We start from the raw sequence: 27,749 nt of genomic DNA, 5'->3' as shown, positions 1-27,749 counted from the left end.
ACCTGCTTTGGTTGATCTTCATTAATTTCGAACCTTACAGTGGGATCAAGAATGAGACTCTAAAAATAACAAAATATACACTGTTAGAATTGAAAAAAAAAAAGCCTGTACTACTGTATTATTGATGGTTTTTCTGTTATATATAAGAATATTGAGACACTATCAGTTCCTAAAGTTGCGTGTTCTTCAATCCACTGCTTAAGCAGTACACTTCTGTCACATTTTTCGTTACGTATAGTTGATAAAACTGATCCAAAATTAATAATTTTATTGCAGCTAAAGCAAACGTTCTGATGGGGCAGATAAAAAAAGTAAATTTTTTTTCTTCCACCATGTTAATAATGTCAAAAGAAGTGCTTATACAAATTTTGGTCACTCGACCGCAATTACAAGGGCCGTAAAAATAAGTTAGCCAGAGGAGCCGTTAACAGAAAAAAACACAATTTCATTGCACAGATTTATTGGAACAAACACAACAATTGTTGAGCTATTTTTCAACATATTTTCCACCGGAATTGAGACATTTCTCATATCATGGGATCGACAGAGAGAGGTGCAGACGCAGTCAAACGCCGGTTCCGATCTGAGGCGGCTGACTTCTACAACACAAAAGTTGATCCCATGGTATGATAAATGTCACAGTTCCAGTGGAGGATATGTTGACAAATAGCGCAAGAATTGCTGTATCTGTTTCAATAAATCTTCCCATGGAATTGTGCTTTTTTCTATAAACGGCCTCAGGGAAAATCACTTTCTGGACGGCCTCGTAATAGCGGTCGAGTGGCCAAAATTTGTATAAGCATTTCTTTTGACATTATTAACATGGTGGAAGAAAAAAAATTAACTTTTTTATCTGCCCCCATCAGAACGTTTGCTTGTAAGCTGTTCTAAAATGCAATGTACTCTACACAAGTTTCTAAGATCTGTCACTACTATAATAAAATAAAATATTTTGATTTGGCAGATGGCAAGTAGAAAACAGAGAATTGCATTTTAGTGCTTATAATATTGTTGACAGGCGACGAAGTTCGAGTTTATAGAGTGCGAAGAAGCCTATGAACACTTCCTGTAACTTCTGCTCCAATCATATTGCAGCATTCTAGTGACAACTGTCAAAATTTTATGCTCGTGCGAAGTGGACGATAAGGCAACTTCTTGTTCTGAATATATTCTGTTCTTATAATCACAACTTTCATCCATCATAACATCCGAATATTGTACATTTGCACAGAGTCAAAAATGCACTTAATTAATTGAGTGCTTTGTTGATTTCCAAGGATTTGTTCAAAATGATTCTCCGACCACAGTGCAATGTCTGCATGTTGTCAAATTGCAATAAATAAAATATGACTCCTGTAATGTGTTTTTCAAAGTCTGAGTTTCTTCTGTATTCCATTTCTTAGATTTTCCGTATTCTTAATCTTGGTTTAAGCACCATATTGCTAAAAATTAACAAAATATACTTTTATATGCACTAAAAGCTGAATATGCATTAACCGCCTAAATATACTGTACATATATATATGCACTATAAAATCTTGACCTTCGGTTACAAATAGCTTGAAATTTTACTGTATGTAATGTCATACGGTCCACGCGTTGCGCTACAAAGACAGAAAATCGGTGGTTCGATTCCCGATGGAGTCGTGGACTTTTTTTTCCATTGATGTAAAGGCTGGTTCACAATGAACCGGAACGGAAACGACAACGAATACGAGAACCGAAATATTGTTAAAATGGATTTAAATGTGAGCACAATTAACTTTCACGTTCCCGTTCCCGGGCTCCGGTAAGCTTCTCGTTAATTGTGAATGTCCACATTTAAATATATTTATTTTAACAATATTTTTGTTCTCGTTGTGGTTTCCGTCCCCGGTTTATTGTGGACCAGCCTTAGTCCTTCCGGCTACATTTTGGCCCTGGGATTTATTCAGCCTCTGACATAAATGAGTACCAAAGATGTTTCCTTGAGGATCAAGAAGGTGGTACGTAGGACTAACATCCCTACTACCGTTAATGCCGATTGTCTGTAAAAATGGAAGCCTTAAACTCATGCTACTCTCTGGGCCGACTTGGTCTGTAATGGGGGGTTCACAGAAAATGAATAAAAGGATATATATAGTTATTTAACGACGCCGTATCAACTACTAGGTTATTTAGCGTCGATGAGATTGGTGATAATGAGATGATATTTGGCGGGATGAGGCCGAGGATTCGCCATAGATTATCAGCATTCACCTTACGGTTGGGGAAAACATCGGAAACAACCCAACCAGGTAATCAGCCCAAGCGGGGATCCAACCCGCGGCCGAGCACAACTTCACACCGGCAGGCCGGCGCCTTAACCGACTGAGCCAGGTGCCTAGAAATAACACCGACAACGCTTAGTATGTTGAGCGGGACGGTAAGCTGATCGTTTTTCAAGTAGGAACCCATGTCCGGAAATTCATGGTTTGGGCGCTGTGGGGAGTCGAAGTTTTATCGGATTGTTTTTGGTGTCCTAATTACGTAGATATGCAACCCATTAGCCACCAGCGTAAGGTGGATGGACGAACTGCGCCTAAACTTTCATGCGCATTCGCTGCATTGGTAGAGGGGGACCTATGCCATGGCCACCACGGTCACCTGATCTTACACCTCTGTGGTACTATGAAGACTGTGGTGTATGCTACTCCTGTAACATCAGAGGAGGTCCTTATCGCACGAATCCACGCTGCGACTGAAATACAGATTGTGAGCACAAAACTGCTTTATTTGACCATGTGCGTCAGTTTCTGCACAGCCGATATACGCTCTGAATCAAATACTATCCCGTTCCGCTATCACACACAGCCCAACGAGTCACCGGGTCATAGTGGTCTTAGAAACCCCAGAGCTAGTAAGGCCTATAACTTTCTCAATGTTTGTTCATCTGTAGTTTAGATAAAAGTACATCGAACTTTCGAAACGTTGTGAGACTTCTATCCACTTTCTCAGTGTTTGTTCATCTGTAGTTTAGATGAAAGTATATCGAACTTTCGAAACATTCTGAGACTTCTATCCACTTTCTCAGTGTTTGTTCATCTGTAGTTTAGATGAAAATATATCGAACTTTCGAAACATTCTGAGACTTCTATCCACTTTATCAGTGTTTGTTCATCTGTAGTTTAGATGAAAGTATATCGAACTTTCGAAACGTTGTGGGACTTCTATCCACTTTCTCAGTGTTTGTTCATCTGTAGTTTAGATGAAAGTATATCGAACTTTCGAAACGTTGTGAGACTTCTATCCATTTTCTCAGTGTTTGTTCATCTGTAGTTTAGATGAAAGTATATCGAACTTTCGAAACGTTGTGAGACTTCTATCCATTTTCTCAGGCTTTGTTCATCTTAGTTTAGATGAAAGTAGATCGAACTTTCGAATCGTTGTGAGACTTCTATCCACTTTCTCAGTCTTTGTTCATTTGTAGTTTAGATGAAAGTATATCGAACTTTCGAAACCTTGTGAGACTTGTATCCACTTACGTTAATACTGAAGGAAAGAATGAAAACTATATGAAGAGTCCACTGCAAGAATGAAGGATGTCACTTTCTTGTCGAAAATGAACCAAGACTGTCAATGCATAGCTTAAGACATATAGAATGTACATAGAGAGTTATATGGCATTGACACTGATAGTCATTGTCCAGTTATGATCGGAAAATCACGGTTAAGCTTTGAGCGTTAAGAATTTCAAACTTTCAACTGCTTTTCCTGCAAAATGTATTCCAAATGACATCCATCATTCTTGCAGTGGACTCTTCATATATATTTTTTAATTATTCGTTCTTATTTTTTCTCTTAATTAGAATGGCCTTTTATTATTAACTTTGTTCTTCATGTCATTTTCTCTTTAAAATCCAGATATTAATGTGATAGTTTACATATACAACATGACTTTTAAATCCTGTGTGGTACTACACTTTTTAGTTTTATGAAGAGATCTGACTCGTATTATTATTGTTAAATTATAACATTGTCTATGGTTAAATAAATTGAATTGCTTACTAAAATTGATATCAAAATTCGAATGCCGTCTAGTTTGTGACTATTTGTCCAGTAAGTTCTTTGTTATTTTAGATGAAATGCTTTTAATGTACTGAACATACGGTACGCATATCCCAAGACATGTCAGATCAAATTGCACAATACGAGGTCAAAGTAAATCCGTACAGAGTTACGAAAGTCGTTGTCGAAGAATAAATATCTCTTGAAAATAGTTCCCTTGTGTATTTAAGATTGCTTCTGTCGATTGTAAACTTTGAGATGTTTTCAGGACTCTTTATAGTTACGGGTTTATATTGTTTACTGATTAAAAAAAAAGATTGTTTCCAAAAAGCTTTGCCCTAATATTTACTTCTCAGAGGGTAAGAAGAATACGTATTGTGAAATCTGGCTTGTGTAGTACGACAAGCAATTTAGTATTTCCAACTCTGATTACATGCGTGGAAACCTCGTTTCCTATTATGCGTGCAAATGAGTTTCTGAAACTCAAGGAGACCGCTTAAAAGCGTACGTGTGACGTGTGTGAATGAGCGAGTGTATGTGTGTGTGTACAAATGTGTTTGTACGCAAGTGTTCATAAAGTTGTAGACTTGTTTTCATTCATTTCAAGTAAATGTGACATGCGTTTCAACTAAGTGTGATTGTCGTAAAATATTTTAAAGGCTAACAATTCGGAATATTAAATTTTAATGCATTGTTTGGATCAGTTTTACTTAAGAATTCGTTTTTTTATTTAAGTGCTTTTCTAAAGAATATAAACGACTTCAGAAGTCTTACTCTTTGATTATGGCACACAATTAGGTATTTCAGTTTCTTAATGGTTCTAATTATTCGTATAAGTCAGATACCTTACATTTACTTTATTTATTTATTTATTTAAATGTATTTATTTAAATTTAAATATACAGAATAAAAAATATAAATACAAAACAAAGAAGAGAAATAGAAATAAAATAATACAAGCTATATAAAAAAAGATACAGTAGTATTAACAAAATTTGAGACCGAATGAGCAGCGCTCGTGCTCGATCGCAGTTCAGATATAATATTAAAATAAAAATAATAATAATAAAAATAAATAAGTAAAATAAAATAGGAACTAAAATATAATTACAGCGGCAATGGAATTATATAATATAATATTAACACTAGAGAAGAAAAATATCGCACGTGAAAAGTAGGACTAATATATATTTCAAAATTATAGAATACAAATATAATATAGGTTGATTAATTCATACACATAGGCTATAAATTTATTTAATCAAATTGAAGATATTAACACGTTTCTAATTTTCTTGTTATATGTTAGTGGGTTACATGTTAGAAGTTCTGGGTGTAATTTAGTTAAAACATTGTACAACCGAGGGCCAAAATTTATGCTATGCTTTAGACCAGCAGATGTGAGACATTTAGGTTCTACTAATGTTGAATTAATATTTCGTCTTGTGTCGTAATTGTGTGTTTGTAATACAAACTTCTTAAGATTTTTATGATAAAATTTTAACAGCGTATACTTATAAATTTGTTCAATATTAAATACATGAAATTCAGAATAAATTAATTTAGTTGGATAATCGAAACGTTTCTTCAAACAAATTTTAATTATTCGTTTTTGTAGTAAATTTAACGGACTAAGATTAATTTTTGTACTTCCACCCCAAACAATTATACCATATTGAATGATAGACTGAATAATGGCCAAATAAACATTTCGTAGAACTCTAATAGGTAAGTAGTATCGAAGATAGTTTATAGATTTTACTCAAAGGACAGGATTTCGATTCCCGGCAAGTCCTATGAAGTTTAGAGTTACAGAGAATGGCTAAGCAGGTTCTCAACACGCTATGGCAGTAATAATGAAGTAAGCGAAGAAAATTATAAAAAAATACGCGTCGTTCATACGTCACGTCGAAGTTTGATTGGATAAAAATATTTTAGCTTCAAGGCAGTGCAGGAAAGTGATACATTTTTAAGGAAAGAATGATTGTACCTAAACAGAACAAGACCTATGAAAAACATGGAAAGTGAAAATGGCTGCAAATCATTACTTCTTTTCTCTCCTTCCTTCTAATTCTATAATGTTTTCATTATTTTTGGCCATATTTTCACCGACTGAGAAGATTGAATAGTTTGAAGGTTCGTTGAATAAATACAAAGTAATTACAATTACCATCTTATAGTCTCATTGTGTTGCATCACGAACGCTTATCAGTATTTGTTTCTATATGTTGTGTGTTGCATGCATCTCAAGTATATATACAGAGTGTCCACATGAAACCTCTACAAATTCAAATGTAAATAAATTATTGAGACACGATATCTGGATGCGGTTTTCTCCATGTTAATCAGAACTGTTTAACTGTTTATTCTGGAGTATAATAATGATATCGAAAGACGTGCATATAGTCTAAACTGACAGGCTACCATTCATGAAACATAACATCGTAAAATACGTGACACATTTATGAAAAAACTATAAAGGTAAGGAAAAAAAGTAAACAGAGCGTTATTTCACTTGCATTTTTATTAAATAAATATCAAAATATTTTCACGTATGCCCCTCCCAAACTGTATATTTATCATTAACGTATATTTTTTAAGAAAAAATAATTTTGTGTGTTCAACAGTGTGTTGGTACTTAAAATTTAAAAAGGATTCGGAATTCTTTAAAGATTCTGTCATCAGAATAATATACATGAAGATATTATGTCGGTCTATTCTGTTACACCTGGCTTGCCGAAAAAGTATAAATGGGATCAATGAGCTATCTCTTACTTACTACGACCATTCTAGCTACTTTGTACAACGGAAGTCATCTCGTTGAACATATAAATGTCTAAATTTAAACAGGAGTAGAAGTAATATTCAAAATTATCTAATACCCTCGGAAGTCTATTCACAATATGGAACATCAGATATGTTATATGTGTGCAGTCGGCCAGAAAGTAAAGGTGAGCTTCATCTTTCTGATGGCTGCACAACATTGAATGTCACTTGTGCCGAGTGCGAGATCTTGAAAGTGCTAACATCTGTTTAGACGTTCACCGAGAACGCAAACGCCACTTGGCGTTTCTCATTGACACTCGGTATTTCACTCGTGTACATGTTAACTTTATCTGTTTCAAATTTTAAGTCGTCCAACTTGTTCTTGGATATGCTATTACATTGCAGACTAGTTAAAAAAATCATTGATTCATTCATTATTGAAAGATACTCTTCCCATTTTTACAATTTTCTTTAGTCTCAGTTGTGATAGTAATGTTTATAAAATGCTAATAGTTCTTCATTTGAATCATCAACCAAATTGTGACGATTCTCTCCAAATGAAATTCAGTTACGTTCCTCTTGATTTGTGTCTTATGTGGAATAAACTGATAAAGAAATGAGACAAACTATTGCTTATAAAATTTGTTATATGCAGACTTATTTCTAATCTCCGTTGTGATTTTCGTTAAGTTATATTGCCTCCACTATACGAGAGTCGTCACAAAATACCACGCTACGTGCAGGTAACCGAAAGAACTTTTTTTTATTAAATGATTATTGGTCACGAGTTCCGAACTTTCCTTGACGTTCCCCCGTTAAAATAAGTACAGTGCATATCCCTTTCAGTTCTTCAGTAAAAACTTTTGTCATTCACATGGATAATAACCTCAACTGTGACATGCAAATCACAGAAACCTGCTAAAAGGATAAATGTTCACCTCCCCTCTTGCTTAAAAAAGTCCCTTGTGCAGACGATTGTATTTCCCTATTTTGACTATGCTGATATTTTACTGACTGACCTTTTCAGCGACAACAAAACGAAACTTCAACATGCTCATAATTTGTGTGTACGTTTTTGTGAGCAATTTTCGTAAATATGATCATAGTACCCCATCCCTGGAAGCAATAGGTTGGCTTAAACTAGATAAGAAAAGAAATTTACATTCACTTCTCTTTCTCTTCGAAATCTTGAACTCTTCTAATCCTTCGTACTGTCGTCTCGCTTCACTTACCTTTCTTCCCACAATAATCTGAACACACGCTCTCGCCATGAAACAGTACTAACAATACCATCTCATCGTACCTTCCTCTTTCACAATAGCCCTACCAAGACTCTGGAATTCGCTACCTGCTAGCATCAGGGACTGTCGAAATAAAACTGAATTCAAACGCAAACTTACTAGGCACTTGGTCAGTAATTGAGACTCGTTCAGATATGGTTTCTTGTAAATAGTTCTCTCAATCTATCACAAAATATTTCAATATCCGGTAATTTCATCACTATAGAATTTTGTTTTTGTAGGTTTAATTTGTGATTCAGTAAATACAAAAATATTCTTTGTTCTTAACTTCTATGACAAATTGTCTAGCTTTCATTAATCAGGTAATCTTTTCGTACTTTGATTTTTATTGTAATTGTAATTGTAAATTTAATATTAATAATTGTAATTTTATTCTTCATATTGTAGTTCTAATCCCCTGGTAGAGGGGCAGAGAAGGTCTGACGGCCTTATCTCTACCAAGTTAAATAAATAAATACTAGATACTACTAATACTAACCTTTATTGCTGACCATGGACGAAAGCTCACAGACTCGTTAGTTTTGTAACTTCACCTCCAGCGATCTAATTTCAAAATGCTGCTGTTGATTTTAAAAGGAAGGAATATTCTTTGTATCTTCATTATGAACAATTATCATATTGTAACATGTATATTATTTTTAATTACCGATTTTAGTAAATATAAAATTAATATTAATTTATTACAATGAATGAAAGGTTTTTTTTTTTTTTTTTTTTTTTTTTTTGTACAGAATTAATGACATGTATTTAAACTATACAATAAATTTATAAATGAAACATATATCTTATATTTCGTGATATTAAGAATGTCTTTTGTATGCAATTCATCAAATGAATGTATATGCATAAATAATGATTCCATTTATGTGGCAATGTGTTTTTAAATATAATGAAAAATGGTACGTTTCAGATAACATTATTATTCGCTATATTATAATAACAGATTTCAGTTACTTTCAAACACGCAAAACTTATAATAAGAAAGTATGTATCGTCTTCGTGGGAATATTTCTCGTGTCCTAAAGTTAACTTTTATGCAATTAAATGCAAGTAGCCTATGTATAAAGTACAGAAGTTTTAGAATTGCGTCACACGTCTGTAGCAGAAACTTGAAGTCGAAGCACAATAATATCGAATTTATTTCCATCCTGCACTCAAGATAAATGATAGAAAAGCTCTTATAAATTCTCGGTTTAACAGGAAGTAATGTGAATGTCGCTGGAGACGTCGTTCGTGAGAAACGATTAAGTTTGCTAACGTATTGAAATCCCATTTCCCGCAGTACGCTGCGCTCGTGGATGACGACATGACCTGAATACAGATTCTTCTAACGCATACACGAAATATAACGAATTGTGACAGAACAAGTTAAATTACACTAAATTACATGTAGATTTAGCCGAGGTTAAAAAATGTATGACAAAAACTTCTTCTTTAGAACAGAAATCTTTGCTCCAAGTCGAGTGGATTTATTAAGATTTACATTTATTCTTATGTTAATTCTTAAAATCTCCTTTATATGCAAGCTTAATGTGCGCTTTCTGAATCCATCACTTGTTTCTGCTAAGCAGATGTTCCGCTTTCAAACGCATAGTTAGACCACAGCATGAATATATAAAAATACGTCCGGTATAATTCTAATGTTAAGCTTTTTTCTGAAACGCGAATTTGTAAAAATAAATTAAGTCATTCGCAAGTGGATGTGATCATGAACACAAATGCAGGGAACGCAGTTCTAGTCCTGAAATGAAAATTAATGTCATTGTCCCTCCTTTGGGACCGGGTGTTACCCTGTTGGATACATGACCACTATTTGTAAATGTTCAAAATAATGCAGGAGGAAAAATGGTCAAAGGGCAGGTATCTATTCATAAATAGGTTGACAGGTATGTGGGTAGATAAATTGATAAATTGTTACGTAGATAAGTAGGCCTGCACTCTTAGATTTTTGGGTGAGTTGATTATTGCTAGGTGCATAGCTGGACTGATTTTTAAGTAGGTAGATAGATTTATATACAGTAAAATCCCTCGTATCCGGCACCCAAATAACCGACAATACCAAAACAACGGCACTTTTGGCTGGGCCAAAAAAAGTCATTCATGCGCTGGAAGAGTCGGACGAAGATGTGAGTGGTTTTCATGGATTTCAAATGCCGCATATCGTGTTTACTCTTTACATTGTTCACGCGCGAAAACATACATAGACAAAAAAAAAACCGTTATGTCCCTGGAGTATATGGGTAGCATCGATAAACTGTCACTTGGACCTTGCAAACAATGCGCAGAGACGATATCTTTATATTTACGACTTGAACTCGCCCGTTTCGAAGGGGTGTTAGATGAGTCTAAATAGGGAAGTGTGAAATTCTCTGTTCCTACAGCGCGCAATAATTTCATTCGAGTGATAATATCATGGCTATTACCTCTAAGCACTGTGAAATATTCTTATGCTCAAATCATCGAGCGTTACTTCGTTCTCATATTTGCGACGTTGGCTACACTGCTCTTCATGTCACATGACTCACATGAGCGCCATTTAAAATTGTCATAAGGTTACGAAAACTTTTAGTATTTTTACGCAATTATGTATTACTGTTTTACAATAATTATAAACTGATTAATGTTCATTACCTTATTCAGTAATAAAAATAAATATTGTGCGTATTTCAAAACTTTATTTTTAAACATGTATATGAAAATTTCTAAATTTTATCCCGGGAAAAATGTTTGTGGAGTACAGTATGTCTTTACATAACCTATAATCGTATTTTCCAATTATCCGGAAAAATCAGTTATCCAGCACTGGCTTTGTCCCACAGCAGTTGCCGGATACGAGGAATTCTACTGTAACTTGTTAGTTAGTTGGGTAGGTTGATATTTTATTAATTACTGAATAAACTTGCCTTCCCTGGGTAGCTTCCTTTTGAAAATAATAATATTGATAATAATATTAGCAACCCTTACGGAAGAGTAACTACCCTTGTGGGATTTATATACTGAATCATACAGTGTCGGTAGTTCCGTAGAGTTATGATTCTTAGGTGTAGGCTATATGTTGGCCTATATGCAGTAAAACTTCTTTTATACATTGCTTTTTCACACTTTTTCGTTTTATTTTCAAAGTCGCAATAAAATGTATGTGCTTTCCATGTTAATTTATTTAGAATATAAGGTTTTCGTTTATTCGCTTTTTATAATTATATGATCATATTTTAAACCCAGGAAATACGAAACGTAATTTATACGTATAATCAATTTTTATTGAAATTATATTTGCCTTGAAATTATAAGAACGCGAAAATACATCACGTGTTCATTGTTAATATGAGGTGCACTTTGAAATTCGTGGGTATTTGAAACTGTCGCTTCGTGCTTGTTCCGTCACGTGCTAGTTTCAGTATCTCTGTTATGCACGAGTGGGAGAATCTCTTCAAAGAGGGAAGAGAAGTATGAGCGAACTCCCACCTCACAGCCTTTCGCTCAGAGGGGAGAAATGGGATATTTAAACAAGTAATAGCCTATCGGGTGGCAAAGCCGTGAATGCACTGAACACAACTACCTAAAATGAAAATATTTTGATATAAATAAACAAAATATAGTAACAGTTCTCATAATCAAATTATTTGAGGGCATGGTTTATTTCTTAGAAGCAAAAGAAAAGCAAGCTGTCAAAAATACCGGACTTTTTTGGTAAAATAATCACTTGTTATTACATTTTATGTTGTTTCAGATGTTGCTAAATGCGCCTTTAATTAGCCTATACGTTTTTCTCACTTATGCCCTTTTTTTCTTTAGAGCCCCATATACCGTATATTTTATATTTAATATGACTTTACTATTTTTGTCATTGTTTTATTGTGTATTTCACTTCTGGTAGTGTGTAAGAGAAGACCTCATGCCTTAACTCTACCAGAATAAATAAATAAATAAATTAATTAATTAAATTGTATTGTATATCGTTTGGTTATTATAGGCATCCAACAAGGAAAACTCAGTGCGCACAAGCCAGCGGGTATGACTATCTCGCGCAGATGACGTATGCTCCCGTTCCCAGCATGCTCTCACGCCTACTGCAGGGGGATAAGAGAGGTATAAGCATGCGCGCCGCGAGGAGTTCGAGCTGAGTTTTGCTTGTAGGATACCTGTAGATTGATATATTTATAGATAGCTACCTAGGTACGTAGATATTACCAAGTTGAAATATTGAATTATATACTTTTATTTACATAGATAAATTGGTATGTGCATTGTAAATAGGTTAATACTGTAGGTCGATAGGTAGATGAATAGATTGGTAGGTAGATAGATGGATTGACTGATAGGTATGTTGGTAGATAGGTAGATCAGGTATACTCACGTGATTTGATGATCGGACGTATAAACAAATGCCACCACCATACTCCCGCCCCAAGATACGAGTGGCAATCTATAGGTTTCATGTGCATTGATGGCCGAAAGATATAAGCAACAAATTCTGTTTCTTCCTCGAGCACAAGAACAACCAGTACGATGTTTGGCAGCGAGCCTTGTGTTGTGTGGAAAGGAAAGAAGTCAGTGGTGGAATTACTGCCTGCATATTTCGGGATAATTAATCATGAATATTTTATGTAGAGTAACAAAAAATACAACAAATTATATTTCAGCGTCGATTCCAAAATAAAAAAGTATATTTTAATTTAACTAAGTGACTTTTGAAGTAGAAACATAATATCTGCCACTCGCACATTGGAGAGGGGATGTGGTAGGTAGCATTTGTTTATACTTTTCGATCATCGATGCATTCGAGTGTACACAGACAAATTGATTTGTTGGTTTTTAGGTATAGAGAGGGTCACATAGAACAGTTCCTAAACAGCAAATATTGCCGTCTTGTCAGTGTTTCCAACTGTTACCAGATATCACACGATCCTACGTACTGAATGACTTATCTGCTTACCGTACTTTACCTTCATGTTGGAAATAATTCTAAATGATTCAATAATTTGTAACATATTTTCGTAAGCAAACTATACGAGAAAGGGATCAACATGTTAGGTATTTTGTCTGCCAATATGAAATTCATTGGTTTGACTGAACAATTGATTCACGAGAGTTAACCTAAAAATGTATTTTGTTTAACCACATGAAATTATTAGTACTAACTCCGAAAACTGAATATCACCATAAAATGTATGCTTAAGAATACTTACTCGTAATAATTTTGCTATTCTAGTTATAATTGCTGTCTCCGTGAGCATAATTCCTTCTTCATTATCTTCTTTCGGTTAAATCTGAAAAAAAACAGAACGCCAGTAGGGGAAGTTATCCCCACTCTCGCAGTACGCTTTACGCTTTCTTGGTGGAGTCGCTGCCATGCTTTCTACTCTTTTTGACATTATTGTAATAAAAATCTAAACACGAAAGAAATTAATTAAATGTGAAATGGTATTTCTATCTGCATTATCACACCCAAGTGTGTTATATTTATTTACACTTACCTGGCTATAGTCTTGAATTATAACCATACCGCAACATATAAAATAACTATAATGTATTAGTATTAATATTGATATTAATTAATTCATTAAACAAAAACAATGGCATTTGAAGGAGTTGATCACAGAAGATGTAAAATAGTTTTAAATCATGAAATCATAGAACAGGTATCCTCCTTTAACTATTTAGGCTGCAATATATCATACGTAAAAGAACAAGACGTCAAAATAAAATGAGTAAATTTCAACAGATGTGTGGAACAATACGAAGGACCTTAAAAAATAAAACACAACGTTCAACACAACTAAAATTTTATACAACGTTAGCTGTCCCACTATTAACCTATGGTTCAGAAAATTGGTCTATAAACCGAACAACTAAAAAGAAAATTGAATCCAGCGAAATGAAATTCCTTCGAAGTGTTGCTGGTCTCACTCTTTTAGATCATCAAAAGAACAAAAATATACGAGAACAACTAAATATGTTTAATTTGACTGAGAAAATACAACAACAAAAACATAATTGGTACCAACATATAAGAAGAATGAATGACGACCGGTTACCTAAAGTAATACTGAACTATGAACCAAGAGGACACAGAAATGTTGGTAGACCAAGAACAAGATGGATAGACGACATAAACTTTGAAGACGGAACAGGCCAATAGGCCTAATCCCTGTGGTTGATGATGATGATTAATTCATTATTAATGTGTTCATATTCTACTACCTTCCAGTAACCGGCCCAGAAATCTAGTACAATTTAATTATGTGAAACTCCAGTACCGACAATATTTGTCTCAGCTGCCAACATAATAATTACAAAATCACTACCATTTGTAGTAGACTATTTGTCAGTATCGAAATTCGAAACGAAGTTGGCAAAAGAAAATTCAACCTGCAAACTAGAAAATCACCACAATCCACCAGCATATGTAGTAATGAAGGAAAAATTGTCAGGTTTCAACCTTAGGATATGAAGTGGGCAGGGCATGGTTGCGGCCCACTGTCAGGTAAAATGCAGCAGATAAAAAAGGGTCCCTGTTTTGTGGGCATAGTTGCGCCCCGTTCCCATCAGGTAGAAAACATGGGCATGGCATAGTTGCGCCCCGATGAAATAGGTAGAGAAAAAGACATAACGGAAACTCGAGCCTCATAATCAACCAAATTTATTGATTTCTTACTCGATTTAATATTCATTATCGATACGTTAAAATGAACACCATGAAGTTGACAGCACTTTATTGACTGGTTTTTTTTTTTTACTGTTTATGCAGTGATTATCGATGGCCTACCATTAAAATGAACACCACGAAGTTGGCAGTACTTTATTAACTGTTTTTTTACTGTTTATGCAGTGATTATCGATGGCCTACCATTAAAATGAACACCACGAAGTTGGCAGTACTTTATTAACTGTTTTTTTACTGTTTATGCAGTGATTATCGATAGCCTACCATTAAAATGAACACCATGAAGTTGGTAGTACTTTATTAACTGTTTTTCTACTGTTTATGCAGTGATTATCGATAGCCTACCATTAAAATGAGCACTATGAAGTTGGCAGAACTTTATTGACTGTTTTTTTACTGTTTATGCAGTGATTATCGATAGCCTACCATTAAAATGAACACCATGAAGTTGGTAGTACTTTATTAACTGTTTTTCTACTGTTTATGCAGTGATTATCGATAGCCTACCATTAAAATGAACACCATGAAGTTGGCAGTACTTTATTAACTGTTTTTTTTTTTTTTTACTGTTTATGCAGTGATTATCGATAGCCTACCATTAAAATGAGCACTATGAAGTTGGCAGAACTTTATTGAGTGTTTTTTTACTGTTTATGCAGTGATTATCGATAGCCTACCGTTGAAATGAACACCATGAAGTGGGCAACACTTTATTGACTGTTTTTTTTAATGTTTATGCAGTGATTATCGATAGCCTACCATTAAAATGAACACCACGAAGTTGGCAGTACTTTATTAACTGTGTTTCTTTACTGTTTATGCAATGATTATCGATAGCCTACCATTAAAATGAACACCACGAAGTTGGCAGTAGTTTATTAACTGTTTTTTCTACTGTTTATGCAGTGATTATCGATAGACTAGCGATATCGATAGGCTCTGTGTTTTAAACCACGTGATCGAGGAATTCAGAAGCGGTAAAATAGACAGATATTCTTAAAAAATGCAGCTGCCACTATAATATTTTTAAGTAATTTATTTATTTTATGACAATCACTTTCGTGTGTACTATGCCCATCGGGGCGCAACTATGCCATGTCCATTCTGCTACCTGATTTCTTCGGAGCGCAACTGTACCATGCCTAGGGCTCCGAATTGACCGCGGGGCGCAACTATGCCATACCGTATGAAGTAAGCTGACCCGGACTATAGATAGGCCGATTGTTATGTTATTAGGTGTGTAGGATATTAATAGTGTGTTACAAAGTTAGATAGATTGTTAAGTAGATACTGTAGTTGTCTGTGTGCTCATATAACGTCACTAGATTCCCACTAGTGTGCAGGTGAGAAGAACCCAAAACGTGCCGCGGAGAAGTTAAAACTGTCGGCAGGCAGACAGCACGAGTTACGCTGCAGGAATCTGCACTCGCGTCTGGTGCGGTTCCCCGTGTTAACGGCAGACGTCGCTGCTGAGGATGGTGATGAAGCAGGTGGGCGTCCAGTTGCGTCGCGACGTCGTTTGCGCTTCTTAGTCAGTCCGCTGGGACGCCAGTTCTGAGATGTGTGCGTGTGTAGCTTTCGTGTGAGTCCGTCTCCGGTAGATGTGTCGTCATAGCAAGATCTCGCAGCACTTGTGTTCTCACGTGTGTGTTGTAAACCTATGTGGGCTACGTATTCAATTCTACGCCACGAGATGTGATACTGAATCCGCAAAGATGGAATGTTAGTGCTCTCCTGTCCTCGTGCGTCTGAAGAGGACCTCAGTTATGGAATTTCTGAGTCGCCTCTTGCAACAGTTGGACTACCAGCCTTGACGTCCTTCCGCGTGTATCATTTTACTGCGGTGTAATGCCGCAAGAATGGATACCACAAGCTAGTACATTAAGTGAACGTTGTGTAACTCTGTGCTTGTGCTACGCCTTGCAGGATGAGTGGATATTTTGAAACCTGGTGAACAGAGATAATATTCTGAGTGACAAAAGTTGCGGGTCAACTTTATAGATAACACTCCATTTAGGAACACCAGTGAAGAAAAAATATAATATACGTATATTAATCTTACAATAAAATCTGTTTTCGTGAGAAACAACAGTTTGAATGTGAGAACAAAACTAAAATACCAATTGTGCGGTTGTATTAACCCAAATACTTACTTCCGTTGTTGTGCTTCCCTTTTCAACATTAGAGGATATTTGTAAACTTAGTAGAGAGAAGTAATAAAGTGTTTGATTTAAGTCACTGTCGTTGCAGGTCAACTTCATACGCTCGGAAGTTTATGTTTGTCCAATTTTTCTGGGTGAAAACTAATTTAAAAAAATGAAATACAAATATCTAGTACTCTTACAATAACATATTTTTCAGATGAATCAAAATTTGATTCATAAAACAAAACTAAAACGTGTGAATATATCAACTCACCTTCTTATTTCCATTGTTCAACTTCGGATTGTGCTTTACTTTCCAAAATGAGTGACTGTTCTGAAACAGTAATTTTGGTTCCAGAGTAATTGCGTTTAAAGTTGCGGGTCGACTTCATAATCTGTGTCACATTTCACAAGTTTGTGTGTAAAAACTTTCTGCGTGGAAACAAGTGCTGCTGTAGTCACACTAAGAAGAAAAAAAAACTATTTTTAAGAGAAATCAGATGTTTATTTCAAGAACGAAATGAAACATTGTACCAATATATGAACTTAATAGACTTTTTATTTTCATACTTTTTTAAAACTATTGCAGTGCAATAAGTTTTATTTTCAGACTGGATTGTTTCGTCATAAAACCTCTTCAAATTGATATATACTCATTAAAATACTTCCTGGATAAACTTCTAATGCCATCATTAAATAACGCTGAATAGACCGGTTAAAACATGTTGCTAGTCAGTTTAATATATTTAAACTGAAAATTTGACTTTAAATTGTTCAATTTTCCTACTAGACGAGAACAACGACAATGACTGATTTTGAAGTAATAAACTGCTTCAAAGTTTTTTTCCGACCTATATACAAAATATAAGGCTTAATATAGCTTGCGATATAGAAAAGTGTTATAAAGATTGCGATGTGAAGAATTCCTGAAACATATCGCAAAAACTGTGAAAGAAGTGCATACAAAAGAAATTGCTGGCCAATTAATTTGTATTGCTTTATTCCTACTCCATTGCATAGAATTCAAAAGACATTGTATTCTGAACAGAAGTTGCAGGTCAACGGCTGTCCCGCCTGTTCTATAAGTTTTGCTAGAGATAACAGGCAAATTAAAGTGAATTACCTACAGATATCAAAGTAAAAGCGAATTCGTGTGATATTAGATTTCCAAATGTGGAAATTGCAATTAATTCAATACAAAGAAAGTTGCAGGTCAACAGTTTTTACATTAAAGAGTAAACGTATTTCTATTGCTTTACATTTATTCTGTGATGTCCTCCGTTACGAACCAAGCACGAGTTTAATTTAAACTTTATTAAAACAATGAAACAAGGACTTTATTAGGGCTGGAAATACTTCAAAGTACTGTTACAACAGCGATATTTAATTTCAACATGTTCTGTTGTGTTAAGAGAAGAATTTTACCTCTCTAGATTATTGTGAAAGACAAATCAAATCATCATGCTACAAGAGACATAAGTTGCTGGACAACAAATAACACCTTCTGCATTTTTTATTAAATTTCAACTTTCTTTCCAACTTCCTACCTTCCATTGGGGAAGTTACTAGTTAAGTCTCATTAGAGTCATAACTTATAATGCATGTTTTTTAAAGATAAAAATAACATGAGAAACATCAAGATAGTAATGTACAACATATTAATATATTAAGCTATAAAACGAGAGAATATAATAAATTGTTGCAGGTCAACATTATAATCTCTTTGATTTTATATAATCTATATTTATTTATTTATTTGTCTTATTATATTCAACAAATATTTACAGTGTGGTATTGTCATTAACTGGAGTTAATAGTTATCTCAATTCTTCTGTAGACTTTAAAAACACTTTACCTAAACACCCGTGTGTTTTTGTGATTTTACAATAAAATATTGAGGATTATATATTTATGTGGCACCGCAAATGGTACGATATCATTTAATTATATAATTAAAAAGTAACGAAGGAAGTTAAGTGTGAGAAGAATAGCTTCTGACTGACATTCGGGAAGCTTTAATTCGACTTGTTACAATAAAAGACAAAAATCATCTGCTTTTTAACACCATTATAAAAACATTAATCCTTATTTCTTCAAGAGGAAACTTAACAACTTTGTATCCAAATAAATAATGAAAGAAGTTATTTTGTGCTGGCCAGCAACATTTTGAGTGCGATCGCCTGAAATAACTTAAGTGTTGAATACAATTTTAATTGCGATGTCAAGTTGTTCAAATCCGTCTTCGTGATTTGGAGCTGTTAGTGATTGGATATAGTTGCATTATTCGATATACTACTGGAAGGAAGTGAGTGAGATGTGCACGGAGCGTGTTCTCTCGCCGGCTTATTGGGAACTTCAATCAGTTGCACAGAGTTGCGTATAATGAGTGGAATCTGTGGTGGTGTGACATTGTCAACAGTGTCCGCTAGGTCCTGCGAACGTGTGTAGCATGTGATGAAGGCAATTAGTTGAAAGTGTTGGGGAGATGCAGTGGAATATAAACGGATATCTAGAGCTCCAGGCACCTGGATACCACAGCTTGGATTTACCCATTCTTCCTGTCTAAAGTGTCATCAGCAACAGTTACTTCACAATGCTGAGCTGGTTTGTAAGTAAAATTGAAGTTTATTTATGTTTTACTTTCATTTTCTGAAGCACATTGCACTTGTCTCAGATTGACTTTGTTTTTTAGGCAGTTGCAACTTTACACACAAAACGGTAACCAAGCGGGATTACCCTGACGTGGTCTGATTTATTTCTCATACTGCAAGTTCTTATTTAAAGGCAGCATTTCCATGAAAATAAAGATTCTTGGCTACCTTAAATTTGTATTTTATAGTTAGAGAATTTCGCATCATGTTACTTTATATATTAGCACGATGACCATATTAGTGTGCCTTTTGTACTAGGTGTAGTAGAAAGAAAGTAAAATAATTCATGATTTGTAAAGAGGAGATGTAGATTTGACTTCTTCCATTGCGTATTTAGGCCTATTAGAAGATTTAAAATATTTAGATTAAATACATCTATTTAAAACGATATACTTATGAAGTTGGAGGATTGTAGAGATCTTGACGGGAGATATATTTATTGAAAACAGAGACTGTGTAGCATATAAATTTGCTTTTACATTTATACATAACCTTGAAGTTAAGCGTTCATACATCGTATCGCACTCATCGGACGAATCCCATGGATAAGAAAATGACAATCTTTACTGTAATTGTTATGTAACCGCGTTCACTACATCGTATCGCACGCACCGGCTCTCGGTAAATCCGGATGAGCAACTTTTCCGATGCGTGCGATCATGGCCTTCTTTAATAAATCAATTTTAATTGGTCATCTGTTACTATTATGTTGTGCTGTGTTCAGTGTCGCGCCAAAATGAAAGACGGAAAACTTATTTCGGTTGTAGGAAATTGCGAAGAATTGTATAATTTGAGATATTCCGACAATAATCAAGCTGTTTCTTAGATATATATAATGTAACCAATACCTCTTTCATTTCTTCCTTTTCAATTAAGAAGCATGAAACAATACAAATTCTTATTCGCTAACACTCATGATTAATAGATCCAACCTCAACACTGCTCTGTTTTCAGCAATGTCAATATTGTACGTCATATGTTATAAACAGCTGATAGGGAAACCATGAGTCGATGAGGTAGAGCCGTTACAGTGAACGCACTGCACTTAAAATATCCGTTGCGTGCGATTCGTACGAGGAGTGCGATACAATGTAGTGAACGCTTACCTTAATATTACGATAATTAAAAAAACGCATTTCGTGTTTTTTAATATCTCCAGTTTACAGTGGTTATCAACTTAAGTAACAAATTAAATACATTTAATAATACAGATGATTGAGCTTACCTTTACAAACCTATAGATTCCACACTTTGCATTTCATGTACAATAGACACAACGCACAATTGTATGATATCTACTAAATACAGTAACTATTGCTCTGGATTTCTAAGTTTTAGATGAAAATAAAGAAACAACCGTTATGTACGAGTAATTTACACAAGTTGTTTGCAACATACTTCTTCAGTTGCAGTGGTATACACTAAGACCTCCATATAATTCTAAAGAAAGAAGTTCTTCGGAATGAGATCTGGCGGCTTTGATGGCCACTTCCGTTGAAACTATAGAATAAAACGTGAACTTAACTTTGCATGATCCCTGTTGATCTGGTGCCGCGACATATGACATGCGACACATGTAACCGCTGGATGACCTAGTTTGTCTCTCGTACTTATTCCACAAATGCTCAACTTCGGACATAGCTACAATGGATTAAATAGTTGTGGGTTAATTGAAACATTTCCTGGAGTACTGTATAGGCTATTCCTCCTGAAACATACTGTAAATGATTTCACAAAGTATTCACATACCTCGTTCCCATTACTTCTCACTATAAATCTTTTATGTTCCTGACAATTACCGTATTTTATAATACTGACTTATGTATGCAATACATTGTTGTTTTTGTATGTTCAAACATTGATAAAAAAAATTGCAGTATGTCCTCAGAAATGTTCACCAAAGCAAATTATAACATTTTTAGACTTATGAAAATCATTCATAATAATAATAATAATAATAATAATAATAATAATAATAATAATAATAATAATAATCTTCATCATCATAATCACTACCACGATCATCATCTTTATCATTATCATCCAAGATAAAGCATTATGACATTTTCAGATTATAGAAAATTGAAAATTTTAAGCTCTGTTTATGCCGTTGTAGTTTTGTATTTTATTCTAATTTCAAATTCTGTTAGGGTTTTTATACGCCAATTCTTTTATCATGCTGTTACCATCGTAGTTTTTCTTCCAATCTGTCACTCAAGTTGAAAATACAGGTATCTAGTTACGTTTACATAGAATATTTCTTTTCTTGTCTCCGCGAGCAAACCCAAATACGGAACACAGAATTCTTTATCTGAAGTTAAAAAGTTTTGTTAACGACTTTATTTATGGTTCATTCTTCATAATGATTGTGTCTTGGCATTGAGGTTTATTAAATTTTATTATAGTTTCTGTATTATTGAGATATTTCCAAAAATAGTTTTTTGCAACCAGACGAGTCAACGGTACATTCTTTCTTTTATTTTCATTATTGTTTTGATAACATGAATCTTTGAGATAACTCTTCCAGAAATTCGAATAATTCCTTGTAACTCGGGGAGCTGATAATTTAAATAAATTAGATTATGTATTGGAATTACATTAGGTATTGTTTCCATAATGCTAGTCGACGTTTCTTCTGGAAAAAAGTTCTCTGCAACTAGAGAAGATAATAAGCCTAATTTTAATTAACTAGATCGTTTCTTGAAATATATTATTTTTCGGTAACTTCAGTCTTTGTTAGCTATTTCATAAATTATTTTCTGAAACTAAAGTAGTTAATGAATAAAGTTAACTTCATTGCGACATGGTTATTATTCCAGTGACGTCAATCATTAATAAATCTTTTAGAATTAGTTTTTTATATAATTATATCGATTAACGTCAATCCTTGATTCTCTTCCATTAATGCATAGGTAGTTTTCTACGACTTAAGAAGTTGACAATTTAAAGAAAGTAGATTATGTGTTGGATTCTTTTGATAATGCCAATCTTTGATAAATCTTCTAGGCAATTTTTCTAGAACTAGAGGAGTTGAGAGTTCATAACAATTAAAAGTAATCATTTAGAATATTATTTATTGAATTGCGTTATTGTTTCGGTAACGACAAAAGTTTTATCAACTGTCGTTTTTAAAGTAGTTGATTATACAGGATTACAAAATATGAACTTGTGGTTTTGTCAGATAATACAATGCTTTTTAGAATTTAATTAAAATTTACATATTATTACAAAGGCAATTATGGGACATATAAATACGCCCGTACAATGAGTTTCCAAGAAAAGTGATTAAAATTAATTTACTTACATTTTTTGAACTAACATATAAACGGCCTGCTTCATAAACTAAGCTACATGTTGAGATCATTCTGAAGCTCTCATAAATATTAATACTTTTCATAAAACTACCAGTTTATAACTTTGAAAGAGTTTAAATGAATATTTAATAGGATAAAAAATTAGTTACACTTTTACGCTTCAAGATTATGTATGGATATAGTAATTAGAAACTTATTTACTTCATTAAATATGCATCTTTGGCAGATCATGATGAACTTGGGAAAGTTTGTAAGCCGGTATTAAATACGTAAGATATTGAAGAAATTCAGCTAATATTAACACTGAATAGCAGGTTAGACTTGTTATTTAAGTTTCCAGCTAATCATGAACTACAAACATATGTGCCTATGCAGCATGATATAATAAGTAATCCGTGCGCAACAACCCATGAAGGGACAAGGCCGACCAAACAACTGTTTGCCTCATGTCCACATGCCTCAACAGAGATGAACGATCATCCAAATAGAACGAGATAACGTGTGGTCACGATGATTATCCAGCCGTTATATAGCTGGTTTTCCTAACCGAATTTCGTCACGTTTCTTAGTCTCCCAAATTTATCACGATGCTGGGTAGGCACCGGTCCCATATACTGGCCGAAATTTCATGAAAAAATTCCTGCTCATGAAGATTCGAACCATTGATCATCCCGTAAGCATGATATCTTAGACCACGATGCTACGTCACGGGAGAGACATCATGTAAGACAGTGAAATATTTTGTGGAGCTGGTGGTAGGTTTGCTGTTATGGAACACAGTAGCGCACTTGGACTTCGTTTTATCTTTCATTCAATACGTACAAATTTAGAAAATTTAATTTTTTGAACTGTGGTTTGAAGGATTTCTTTTTAATTTTTGCGTCGATGTGTATAAAAAGAAATTATGTATTTCCCAAACTTTAGTTAAAATATTCGTCGTATTTAAAAAAAATGTGTAATTTTTCCTATCCATAAATTAAACTTTATTGAAATTAGATAAAACAGTAATTTAATTTAATCTACGTCTTTATATAGCTACAATCTAGATATAACATATAAATAGTGACATGTTATTGTTATGCCCCTTGTAACTAGAGTGAGAGTTTCCTGAAACATTTTGAAACAAGAATATTTTCAAAAATATTTTCGAGAATTTTTTCCTGGACACATGTAACCTTCATTGTATTGGCATTCTTGAGTTTGTATTTGAACAACACATATCACTCCTTTTTTATTATGACCGACGGATGAACTGAGTGCTTCCTAAATTGCTATCGTAATGTCATGTGTGTGTCTATGTGTTTTATTTACGAAGGGAGATAATATGTAGACCTTTCGAACAGGTATATAGCTTCTGGAAGTAGAAATAAAATTAGTGTCAGATCCTACAGGTGTCATTGCAGTCTCAGAAATATCTCAGATATGACTCGAAAATGTTCCTAACGGTCACCAGATATCACATATTTTACTACCATCAGCGAGACACCACTTAGGCGGCTCAGACTGACATGTGCAATATCCTTACGCAAGCTAGGTTCTCTAATACTTTAAAGCATTAAGCTTAATGTTTTGCAGAGAAGCAAGTAAACTCGTCGGTGATCTCCAGTCAGCATCTTCGAAATTCTTTTACCTAACCTGAAACAGCATTCTGTCGATGACATGAAGTATAAAAAAGAGAGAAGTGTAGGAAGAAATAGATTGTGTTAGTATAATGAAATTTTCATATTGATGAAAGTGGGTAGGTTAAATCCGGAAAAGCCCTCATCTTCCAATCTTGTCCATCTCAAGTATCATTCCGGTAAACACTGGAGATCAAACCCGTTTTATCTAAACTTTATAAAGTACTTCTATAGTTCGCACATTATACCTATTTTACAAATATAAGTTTCAACGGATTTTATCTCACGACAAAAACCGACGGAAAAAATTAGCTGACTATTATAATATATTTTCCGTGTTCATAAAACATTCAAATGTACATCTATCGCCATGGTGGGAATTTGAACAGTATGTTACAAGTCATGTATAGGAATTCATGTGCAGAAAGTGTAATTGTTTATTTCAGTTACACATATTATGAAAGATGTAAATGCTAACTCCAAGGTTCAAGTTAGTGTGATAGAAAAAATTTCAGTTTCTAAATAATTAGGTGCGATCGTGCAACGGGTTGCGCAACGTGATTGAATACATTAGACATTCTTGTGTGAATCATTTACAGTGAATCTACACTGAACCAGCAGTGAAAGATGCCTGGCTATAAATGATCCACATTCAAATTAGCAATGTGTTTTCTTTTACTCTGTAATCTATTTTGAAATTATACCAAAGAAAATTTACATTGAAAAAAAAAGCATATATAATTTATTATAAAATTTACAACAAAAATACTGTAATTGTGAAAGAATAGAAGGGAATTTCAATACGTTTCATTATTTTCCTGTTGGCTTTCTTCCTATTTTCTTTATTCTTCCTCAATATATTTCTACACTCCTGTATTTATTTAATAATTACTGTTTCCCTATACTCCTGTATTTCTGTATTTCCATGGCCGGTCATTTTTATCTTCCTCTATTTCTATCTTTATCTTTTATATATTTCTCCGTATTTTAATCTATTTCTAACTGTATATTTTTCTTTTCTTTTTATTCTTTTATTTCTATCGCATTGTCTTTCTTATCTACAGTATATTTTTATTTTTGTGCTGTATTTATATTTTCCTCCATATTTTGTTCTAATTTTTCCTGTACTTCTTTTCATCTCGTCCTTAAATCTTATTTTTCATATTCGTATCTTAATCTGTTTCTATCCTTCTTTATTTATTTCCTTATCTTTACTGATCTCTATCGATTATCTCTACTTGTCTACTTATTTTATATATTCTTATCGTCATATATTCCAATTTTTATATATTTATGTATTTCGGTATTTGTATATTGCTTTCTCTATTCATCTGTTCATTCTTCATTTTCTTTATCTATACTTGGGCCTATTCATATTTCTAAAAATTTTCATATGATTTTACTGTTTCTTTATGTATATTTTTACATCCTATTATATTCCTACATTTCTATTTTTCTCTATTTCCAATTTTATTTACTTAGCCTAGTTATAAATATATTTGTTATTTTTTACATGTTTACACACTTATCTGTTTCTGTCTTTAACATTTCTGAAACATCTTCTATTTATTTTAGTTTATAATTTTTCTATACCATTGTAGTATTTCGTGATGTTTGGAAACCGAAAGAAGTATCAAATTTTTGTTAAAACGGAAATATTTATTTATTTATTTATTTATTTATTTATTTATTTAATCTGACAGGATTAAGGCCATAAGGCCTTCTCTTCCATACTACCAGATAGCACATATAAATATAAAAAAGAAATACAAACACTGATGAAATAAATATTAGGTTGATGCAATGGTTCGTAGCGTGTTTTCGTTGTGACAAAAGTTTTTGAGATGGAATAGAAGACGTAAATTAATCAGTAATACTCGTATATTCTCCTACATTATCTATGACTCTCTGCCAATGCTGGGGTAGTTTTTCGATTCCGCGACTGAAGAAATCTGCTATTTGGAGTTAAAGAAGTCTTCAAGCCAAGTTTGTATAGCATCTTCGTTATCAATTGAGTTCCTTGAAGATTGTTGGATAAGGGATGGAAAAGGTAGAAATCTCAGGGATCAAGATCGGGAGAATATGGGGGGATATGGAATCACCTCCCAACCAAATGCCTGGATAGTTCTTTTCGTCATGGAGTGCGGGCGTGCATTATCGTGTTGCAGCAGCACTTGATGCAGTCTTCCCGGTCGTTTTTCTTCAATTGTGGCCGCAAGGCGTCTGAGTTGTTGGCAGTAAATGTTAGGAGTTATAATTACATTGCCGGAAAGCAATTTGTAGTACATGACGCCTTTTTTATCCCACCAGATGCATAACATCATCTTCTATGGATGGACTCTAACTTTTATATGGGGTGTTATGTGTTGAAACGACAGAAGTTCAGTGCTTTCTCCGACGGCATTCTCCCCGTACACGGCACAAATACTTTCCAGTCTTTGTTCTTCTATTAAACCCAAACAGAAGAATATGTCGGAAATGTTACTTTTTTTTTCCACTTGACACTCCATTGTCTTTACCTCACAAATAACACAAACTTTCCTCAAATCTGCAAAGTGTAATGCATATTTACAAGCACAACACTTCAAATAACAAATGACAAACGATAAACTGTCACCTAAGAACGCAGTGTTGTGATGACGAACAGAACGCTATAGATCTTTTATTAGGCTATATCTCTACATCTATGCAGCATTACATTTGCGGTGAGGGGGAAGAAGAGACAACAAACACTTTCGTGATTTTCAATACGATGAACCCACGACCAAGATAAGCCACTTGAAATTTAACGGTCATCACAGGCAGAGATATAATGCGAACTTAAGCATCATCGTAATAGTTTTACTCCTACCATTATACACAGGCGAGTCCGATAATTAAGTTACATATCGAAGTATTTAGTGATCTATATTTTTGACTGATGTGTCTAAGCTATCGCCGCTAGATAACAGTATTACCCAGAGCCAATGTGATAGATGTACGCACAAGCGAAACAAAGAAGCAGCAGTTACAATATGGGACTACCTCTTCGCTATTATTGTTGACCAGAGCTTCTTTGTGCGATTATTGTGGGTAAAATATATTCATAAATATATGCCGAACGTGTAAGGTGAGCATTGCCTGTCATGTCAAGCTGTCTAGAATTGGGTGTATGTGCTCTGAAGGGTGGATATTTAAATAACACTAAATCGGTAGGTCAGTGGAGATTGTCACAGAGGCAAATGTGCAACAGGCTGGCGACTTGATTCGAGGAGACATGAT

General features: G+C 34.1%; 1 protein-coding gene across 6 annotated transcripts in view; it reads left to right on the top strand.

The window, feature by feature from the left end:
* LOC138692622 (zinc finger protein 541) overlaps positions 1–27,749 on the top strand; it is a 1,853,746-nt gene that overhangs the window by 465,751 nt on the left and 1,360,246 nt on the right. For 5 of the 6 annotated variants that reach the window (XM_069815669.1, XM_069815666.1, XM_069815664.1 and 2 more), the window contains exon 1: positions 17,256–19,512. The exons of the other annotated variant lie outside the window; for it this stretch is intronic. In XM_069815669.1, the coding sequence (XP_069671770.1) occupies positions 19,498–19,512 (15 nt within the window). In that variant the 5' untranslated portion in view covers positions 17,256–19,497. Of the gene's footprint in view, positions 1–17,255; positions 19,513–27,749 lie in introns of those variants that run through there. 6 annotated transcript variants of the gene reach the window in all.

The sequence above is a fragment of the Periplaneta americana genome, chromosome 17 (genome assembly GCF_040183065.1).
Source record: "Periplaneta americana isolate PAMFEO1 chromosome 17, P.americana_PAMFEO1_priV1, whole genome shotgun sequence".
NCBI classification, from domain to species: domain Eukaryota; kingdom Metazoa; phylum Arthropoda; class Insecta; order Blattodea; family Blattidae; genus Periplaneta; species Periplaneta americana.
Note: the sequence above shows the minus strand (reverse complement) of the source record. Positions and strands in the feature narration are given on the sequence as shown.